The 9,327-nt window shown below is 51.0% G+C and overlaps 2 protein-coding genes across 2 annotated transcripts; both read left to right on the forward strand.

The window, feature by feature from the left end:
• Positions 1–3,425: 3,425 nt before the first annotated feature.
• Positions 3,426–6,531, forward strand: LOC114431256 (uncharacterized). Its single transcript, XM_028398834.1, has 7 exons — positions 3,426–3,849; positions 3,924–4,019; positions 4,117–4,443; positions 4,620–4,952; positions 5,632–5,961; positions 6,065–6,388; positions 6,464–6,531. The coding sequence occupies exons 1-7, from the start codon at positions 3,426–3,428 to the stop codon at positions 6,529–6,531; spliced, it is 1,902 nt and encodes a 633-aa protein (XP_028254635.1).
• A 344-nt stretch (positions 6,532–6,875) lies between these two features.
• On the forward strand, positions 6,876–9,327 carry LOC114431257 (uncharacterized). Its single transcript, XM_028398835.1, has 8 exons — positions 6,876–7,342; positions 7,438–7,491; positions 7,608–7,700; positions 7,780–7,821; positions 8,018–8,047; positions 8,190–8,297; positions 8,467–8,747; positions 9,255–9,327. The coding sequence occupies exons 1-8, from the start codon at positions 7,289–7,291 to the stop codon at positions 9,325–9,327; spliced, it is 735 nt and encodes a 244-aa protein (XP_028254636.1). The 5' UTR covers positions 6,876–7,288.

A 9,327-nucleotide genomic window follows, 5' to 3' on the forward strand; every position in this document is an offset into this window, starting at 1 on the left:
GTCTCAGACGGAGACTCTGTAGTCCTCTCTGTATCTGAAGACCCAGATGAGGCTGTTTAGTCCCTCTGCTTTATACAGACAGTAACCTGGAGCTGGACTTCTGGTCTAACCTCAGGAGTCCTCTGTGGAGGATCTGGACCAAGTAATTAATCTATCTGGGACAACCAGGGACACTCAGATGGTAGGAGGTCCAGAACACTCCTGCTGGACCTGCTGCCACTGAGATGCCAGTAGTGGCAGTGGGCGGTAATGGAAGCTGGGACCCAGAGGTCCACAAAAAACCAGCAGAAGACACTGAAGGCCTCATACCTGCTTGTTTCCTCAGCAGCAGAACAACAACTACAACCAGAAGAAGAAGAACCAGAGAACCCACTGCTGCTGTAACAAAGACAAGGAACCGGTGGTGTGGAGGAGCAGGAGGAGCAGGAGAGGAAACAGAGGAGGGAGGGGAAGGAGGGTGGGAGGAAGGAGGCGCTGCAGAGGACGTTGTTGCAGGAGACGCTGCAGGAGAGATGACAGAAGCTGGTTTAGTAGTTATCACATTAGATCTTAACAGGAAGTGATGTCACTGTCCTGACCTCTGACCCTCAGCCTGCTCTGAGGGGATTCTCCAAACTCATCAGTAGCACACCAGTAGACCCCTTCATCATCCTGCTGGACGTCTCTGATGAAGAGCTCTGGTCGAGGTTCATTTTTATCAGGATGTCCATTAATGAAGAAATAAGCTGGCACTGTGCTCCCAGCTTGCTGTCTGCAATGCAGAGTGACATCACTTCCTGTCAGCACAGGAAGTGCAGGGATCTCCAAGATGACTGGATTATCTGGGACAGAGACAGAGTCATGTGAGGACAGATGAGTCTACTCTGATGGGACTGGAAGACGGATGTGTCTCTACCTGACATGGTGATGTTGATCTGGTCAGTCATCTCTCTGCCGTCTCCACACCAGTAAACTCCAGTGTTCACATCATCAAGGAAACAGAGCGAACCAGTAAACCTCCCGAAGTCTGCACCACATCGCTCAGTCCCACTTCCTGTGTCCCTCTGCACCACCCATTCATCCGAGACATCCAAACCCTCACAGCTGAGAGACACTGCAGAGTTTCTGAAGAACTGCTGAAGGTCTGGTGTGACATTCAGAGAGACTGGAGGACAGAGAGACAGACAGAGAGACAGATACAGAGACAGACAGACAGACAGACAGACGGAGAGAGAGAGACAGACAGATACAGACAGAGACAGACAGAAAGACAGACAGACAGAGAGAGAAACAGACAGAGAGAGAGACAGACAGAGAGACAGACAGAGACAGACAGAGAGAGAGACAGAAAGACAGATACAGACAGAGACAGGCAGAGAGACAGAGACAGACAGACAGGTTAAATGTCTGTGTATTATTAGTGGAGCATCTGTGATTGTTTTCACTTCCATTAACTCACCTGCAGAAACAGTCAGTACAGACAGCAGCAGCACAGACACACCTGCAGGAGGACAGAGGACAGAGGACAGTGAAGGATAGAGGTCAATGAAGGACAGAGGTCAGTGAAGGACAGAGGTCAATGAAGGACAGAGGACAGTGAAGGACAAAGGACAGAGGTCAATGAAGCACAGAGGACAGTGAAGGACAGAGGACAGAGGTCAATGAAGGACAGATGACAGTGAAGGACAGAGGACAGTGAAGGACAGAGGACAGAGGTCAGTGAAGGACAGAGGTCAGAGGTCAGTGAATGACAGAGGACAGTGAAGGACAGAGGACAGTGAAGGACAGAGGACAGTGAAGGACAAAGGTCAGAGGTCAGTGAAGGACAGAGGACAGTGAAGGACAGAGGACAGTGAAGGACAGTGAAGGACAGAGGTCAGAGGACAGTGAAGGACAGAGGTCAGTGAAGGACAGAGGTCAGTGAAGGACAGAGGACAGTGACGGACAGAGGACAGAGGTCAATGAAGGACAAAGGACAGTGAAGGACAGAGGACAGTGAAGGACAAAGGACAGAGGTCAATGAAGGACAGAGGACAGTGAAGGACAAAGGACAGTGAAGGACAGAGGACAGTGAAGGACAGAGGTCAGTGAAGGACAGAGGTCAGAGGTCAGTGAAGGACAGAGGACAGTGAAGGACAGAGGTCAGAGATCACAACAGGTGGAGTCAATGAAGAGACTCATCAGTCGACCTAAAATCTGAGCAGCCAGCAGAGGAAGTGGAGACCAGAGAGGAAGTCGGCTCAGTCGGAGCAGCGTGTGGTTTCCTGAGTCAAAGGATGTTTGTAAGGGGGTCGCTGGTTCCTCTGTGCGGCTTCATGTGACGGCGCTGTGGTCCACAAACAGGACTCTGTTGGACTGTTAGTCCACCTCTAATGTTCTGAACAGGCTGGCAGCGTGTGAGCAGCACCACACACACTGATCCACACACCACCAGCCTCCATCAGCCTGGTTCATCATCAGCAGCGCCGCCTTCTTTCCGTCTGGCCTCACAGCTTCATAACACAAAACTCTTCCTGTCAGACACAGACGCTGCAGACCGCCGGTCTAAGGAGGTCATTCTGAGGTTCAGTCAGCGCTCCGGGTCAGCTGTGTGTGTAGTCAATGTGTGGATGAAGACGTGTTGGACTCACCGAGCTGCAGACACACTGACGGAGTCTTCATGATCTTTCTGGTTGAGTGGCAGCTTCATCACTTCCTGTTGAAACCGCCTCGGGGCGTCATGACGACTACGCGGTAACGCGAAGAGGCGCTTCCACTTCGTCACAGAGGCAGTGACATCACTGTCAGCTGATCTGCACATTGTTATGTCACATCTGGATGTTTATGGATAAATGTTGTAAGATCCAGCTGTTAACATACACACGCTGTTGTTAACCTTCTATGAGTGACATCCCAATCAGAGCTGTGTGAGCAGCTACCATGGCGACGCTGTATGTGGGAGGCCACAGACCTGCCTCTGACTCCACCTTCCTGAATTTGTTTCTACTTCCTGAATGCAGCACGGACGTTCAGACGGAAAAGTAAAGGTGTGTGTGTGTGTGAGAAGAGCAGCTAGTTAACACCTGTGGATTCATTATTAATTAATTAATATTGATCAGTCAGAAGCTGATTGAAGGAGACTGTGGCTGTTCGAAGATGTTTGTGCTGTTTATGATTCTCGGTAGGAACACACACACACACACACACACACACACACACACACACACACACACACACACACACACACACACACACACACACACACACACACACACACACACACACACACACACACACACACACACACACACACACACACACACCATGTTCCTGTCAGACTGGTTGGGGTGAGTTCCTCAGACAGGTGAGGCAACGCTGAGCTGCCTGAGTTTCACTGCACTTGTGAGGACCTGTCATGGATCCACAGGTGTCAGATATGAGCCTGGCGGTGGAGGAGCTGCAGACAGATGATCACACGATCCTCATCCAAAGACCCCAAACCTGTCCAGCACCAGAACATCTGTGTTTTTAACTCCACAGTTTCCCATTATGCCTCGGGTGTGGAGGTGTGGGAAGGGACGACGTCTGTTCTGCTGCCCTGCAACTTTAAGACTTTGGACGTGAACCACCTCACAGTGGTGTGGAGTCGCCATGACCTGAACCCCAGCACAGTTCACCTGCGCAGACAGCAAGGCGATGGCCTGCAGAACCAAAACCAGCATTACAGCGGCCGAACATCCATGAACATGGACGCTCTGGAGTCTGGAGACCTGGCCCTCACCCTGAGGGCACCCAGCACCTTTGACAGCAGCACCTTCACCTGCACCGTCCTCAGGTTTGGAGTTAAACTGAGCCGGACTGAAGTACAGCTGCAGGTCCAGAGGGTTGGAGGTTAGTCCAGACCTCCTTGAGGTAAAATCCTCAGACAGAGGTGTTGTAGCATTATGTGATGTTTGTGTTTCCAGTCCCCGCCTGGGTCACAGTTCTGCTGGTTCTTCTTTTCCTCACTGTTGGTGTCATCGTGGGCTCTGCTGTGTATTTCAGGCCCTATTTTATGAAAGGTACGCCCCCTGTGACCCGCAGTCTGCAGGTCAAAGTACAGCACAGAACTCGGTGCTGGTGACTGTGCAGCTCATGTTGGTCTTTGTTGTCTCTCAGTCTACCAGGTTGCGGTGGATTCAGGGGTGGAGTCTGTCCAGCTGCCCTGCAAAACCATAGCCCACCTGTATGAAGTCGCTAAAGTGCAGTGGAAGGACAGTAAAGACAGGCCGGTCCACGTGTATGAGAGCGGCTCTGACCGACCTGCAGACCAGCACTGGTTTTACAGAGGCCGAACAAAGATGATGAGGAAACTTCGGAAATCCGGAGACCTCAGTCTGACCCTGAAATACCCCACAGATGGAGACAACGACACCTACACCTGCACCGTGTACAACAGGGACGAAGACATCCTGATGGAGAAACAAGTGAAGCTGCATGTCAGAGGTCAGTGCTGCAGATACAGGTCTCAGTAGTATTTGGTAGACTTTCAGATGTTTTCAGTTCAAAATCTGACAGTAGGTACCATGTGACCATGGGACTAGTGACCAATGAGTCCCTGTCCTGCAGCTGAACACAAAGCAACAGAACATGTGCTCAGCTCAGTCTTTGTTGTCTCTCAGTCCCCCAGGTGGAGGTGGATTCAGGGGTGGAGTCTGTCCAGCTGCCCTGCAAAATCACAGTTCACCTGCCTGAAGGTGCCAGAGTGGAGTGGAGTTACATTTACATCTGGACCACGATGGTCCACGTGTTTGAGAACCACCCTGAAAAGACTGAAGACCAGGACCCGTTTTACAGAAACAGAACAAAGATGATTGAAGACCTGCTGAGGACTGGAGACCTCAGTCTGACCCTGAGACACCCCACAGACATAGACAACCACACCTACACCTGCACCGTCTACAGCAGGGACGGAAAGGTCCTGATGATGAAGCAGGTGAAGCTCAAAGTCAAAGGTCAGTAGCACAAAAAGTTTGAGCTTTCATGGTTATGTTGTCTTAGTCCCACTAGTCCCTGATGAGCTGAAACCTGCGGAGCACCGAGTGAGTTCTGATGTTTATGCACTATAACAAGGGTCCAGTTCAACCAAGTCAAGATCCCTGTAAAAGACAGGTTCTCTGTAGGAGATATCTGTATCAGTAAGTCAATAGGAAGGTGAGAGAAAAGAAGGTCCCACAGAACAGGACCGCCGAGCCGGTGGAGGTTAATAAGAGCAGGGACTCGTGATGGGACGCCCACTGGAGCAATACAGCAACTACTTGAAACAAAATGCAGGCAACAAGGACGAGGTTTGAATGTGTGCCTGGACAAGAACTTTAAGCCCATAAAACAGCCCTACCTCACCCAGTTCTTGAGGGAGCCCCCAAGGTCTTCTAAGATTATTTAAACTGTGCTGCCAGAAGTCACCACCAGGCACGTGTCTTCAGGTCTTCAGAAGTACTCCTCCCAAGTCCTCAAACAGAGTCACTATCCCTTCTTTCACCACAGTCAAGAATATTGCAGACCCCAACCAGCACTACTGACAGACACAGCGTCTGAGAATGTCAGGGACGGACTGGGTCAGTGTGGTGGCTGTTTACCAAGCCTGGGCCCCCTGCGGTCTGTGCAGCTCATGTTGTCTTTGCTGTCTCTCAGTCCACCAGGTGGCGGTGGAGGAGGGGGCAGAGTCTGTCCAGCTGCCGTTCCAAACCACCGCTGACCTGCCTGAAGGTGCTGAATTGGAATGGTGGCGCTATGAGCCTGAACCACCAATGACTGTCCACAAAAAACCCCAGGACCTGGACCAACCTGCAGAACAGAACCAGTTTTACAGAGACCGAACAGAGATGAAAAAAGACCCGCTGAAAACCGGAGACCTCAGTCTGACCCTGAAATACCCCACAGACAGAGACAGTGGACGATACATCTGCAGAGTCGACAGCAAGGGGATCAAGAGAAAGAAAACGGTGCTGCTGAAAGTCATCAGTGAGTCCAACTTCTGTCAGACATGTCTGTCTTGTTGGCTGCTGTGAGACAGCACAACCTGCTGCTGTCTGTACAGCTCATGTTGGTCTTTGTTGTCCTCCAGACTGCCAGGTGGAGGTGGACTCAGGGGTGGAGTCTGTCCAGCTGCCATTTAAAACCACCGCTGACCTGCCTGGAGACACCAGAGTGGAGTGGAGGGACAGAGACAGCAGGAAGGTCCACGTGTATGAGAACGGCTCTGACCGACCTGCAGACCAGCACCAGGTTTACAGAAACAGAACAGAGATGAATGAAGACCTGCTGAGGACTGGAGACCTCAGTCTGACCCTGAGACACCCCACAGACAGAGACAGTGGACAATACATCTGCAGAGTCAGGGCAGAGGGAGACGTCCTGCGAGAGACAACAATACTACTAAAGGTCAAAGGTCAGTGTAAAAACACAGCATTTTATCTGTCTCCTGTCTGTCTGTCTTACTGTCTCCTGTCTCCTCTGCAGACAGAGTTCAGGTCCAGGATCAAACAGGGGATATCAGGACCAGAAGGAGCTCCACTGATCCGACTCCTCTGATGGCCGATCAATCAGTTTGATGAGTCTGATTACTGACTTTGGACAAAATGTCCTGAAGGACCTAAAGGATGCAGAGGACACGTCAGAGTATTGATGAGAACTGCTGCAGTGATGTCACACTGTGACGTCACACAGCGACTGAACTCGAACCGTTTGTGAGAGCTGCTGAGCTGTGATTGGACAGTCAGTGTGTGTGGGCGGGGCTTAACATGCCGACAGTGTGAATGAGCAAACATTAAATACAAGTTTTAAATCCCTGGCTCTGTGTGGGCGTCTGAGAGAGAGAGAGAGAGAGTGTGTGTGAGTGTGTGTGTCTGTGTGTGTCTGACTGTCTGTGTGTCTCTGTGTGTGTCTGTCTGTGTGTGTCTGTGTGAGCAGTAAATCCTGCTGTTGTGAAATGTGTTTACTGTCAGCTGAATGTGTTGTTGGTTCACCACACAGATACGAGTCTCTCACACACCCACCCTATGTGGACATGAGTGTCTCCTGAGTGTACTTCAGTTTCTCCATGTTTGTCTCACACAGACTCTGTGGACAGGTTTAAAGGAGCATGGACAGACACACACACTGTCAGTGTAAATCAGCCTGTTGTTGTTGTGGTGGTTGTGGGCTGTCAGTAGGAGGGGGGCGGGGACAGACAGAGACATGATGACAGATCACTTCCTGTGAAGACTCACTATAAGAACGAAGAATCCGAGCCAGTCAGAACCTGCCGGACCCCTCGCAGACCTGAAGTGTCAGGACGGACCTGTTCAGGATGTGGACCATTCTACTGATCCTCAGTCTGCTGGACCAGAACCAGGCTGCTCCTGTAAGAACGTGAGAACCTGATCAGCTGGTCAATATTTATGACTCTGAGTGTGCGTGTGTGTGTGTGTGTGTGTGTGTGTGTGTGTGTGTGTGTAGTTGCCAGGAGAACAGGACATCCTTCAACGTCAAGAACAGCTGGACCAGACAGCAGTGAGTCAAATGAACACATGACTGTATCAGCGGCATTACCTGTGTCCTGTGTCTTCACCTTCCGGTGCTTTGTTTACCGTTGTTGTGTGTTGTTGTGTGTTGTTGTGTGTCTGCAGGTTTCTGCCACCCCTGGTGTCCCTCAGCCAGACACTTCTTCTTCCTCTTCATCGTCCTCATCGTCTTCCTCCGAGTCCAGCCACAGTTCAGAGGTCACCTGAGTATTTCCTTATTTTGATGAAAATATGAGTGACAGAAGATCATCAGAGCACCATGTGACCATCTTTACAGGGTCGTCAAGAAGTGAGGGCACGGCCGAACCTGGAGAACACGGTAACACACACACACAGATACACAGATACACACATATAGACACACAGATACATAAAGATACACACACACACAGATACACACATATAGACACACACACACACACACAGATACACACATATAGACACACACACACACAGACACACACACACACAGACACAGAGTATTGCCTGTTGATGTGTGATGTCACGTCCTGCAGGCGGTGGAGCAGCTGGACTCCTCTCAGGAGGTGAGTCCTCACACAAATTTAAATAAACTTTATTTTTATCATTTAAAGGTTTCACTACAATCATGGCTGTGTGTGTGTGTACATGTACGTGTGCGTGTGTGTGCGTGCGTGTGTGTGTGTGTGTGTGTGTGTGTGTGTCCAGAGCTCAGAGGGCTCTCCCAGTAACGTCACTCTGTGGCTCAGTGAACTGGTTTTACTGGGGAGGACAGCGGGGAAGAGAGACGAAGGGGAAGACACCGCAGACGACAGCGTGGGAGACCAGGACACAGGGTGACATCATCATGACATCACCACATTTAAACAATGTTAACACATGGTGTCACCGCGGCCCTCTGGGGCCCTCAGCACAGATCCAGATTCTAATTAATCAAAGTTTACAACAGAACAGACTCAGATTAAGCTCCGCCCCCTCCCCACAGGCCCTGCTGTTGACCTTCCACCACCTCCTGAGTCGCCCTCGACACAGAGACGATGGCAGACGTCCCGGAGTGGGCGGGGCCAGACGATGGAGGGGGGCGTGGCTGATGGAGAAGACATGTGATCGGGGGCAGCGGGTGGAGAAGGCGGAGCTGGACAGAACCACGAGTTCCCACGACTGTCAGACGACCAGCATGGAGGGGCGGCTGACCTTTGACCTGCCAGGCCTCGGTCACCATGGAGACGAGGTGGAGCTGGAACTGGGGCTGCTGACAGTCCACCCGTCAATCAATGAATTATTACTGAGTGATGTCATTTTTAGGCACCTGTTTGTTTATCACCCTGTTTAAACACAACGACCAATCAGCGCCATGTTTCTGTCAACAAAGTCCAGGAGGCGTGGCCTGATTAGAGCAGAACCAGAACCTGTTCTGATCACTGAAAGCACCTGTTACAGAGGGCCAGAACAGCGCCTCCATGTGGTCGCGTCACAAACAGATAATATTACACACAGCTGGCGCTCTGTATTCACCGTGTGACCTCATGTAGTCTCTTTGTAACTAAACTCAATCAGTTATGAGATTAAAACATAATAAATAAAAACCCTGCAGATCAGCCGGTGTTCTACAGTTCTACAAATACAGACAGATCCATGTGGCCAGGTCCATGTCTATGATACCACACCGAGGACCAAACACTGAGACCTGCCTGGACATAGAGTCCCCCAGGAGGGGAGGAAGCACACTTCAAACACCACTGTCCACTGGGACAACGGTCCATGTCTCTGCAGGAACGCAGCAGAGGACCTGAAGGGACTGTGTGGTCTGTCCTCCGCCGCTGGACAGGAACTACTGGACCCGTGA

The sequence above is a fragment of the Parambassis ranga genome, unplaced genomic scaffold, assembly GCF_900634625.1.
Source record: "Parambassis ranga unplaced genomic scaffold, fParRan2.1 scaffold_65_arrow_ctg1, whole genome shotgun sequence".
NCBI lineage: Eukaryota > Metazoa > Chordata > Actinopteri > Ambassidae > Parambassis > Parambassis ranga.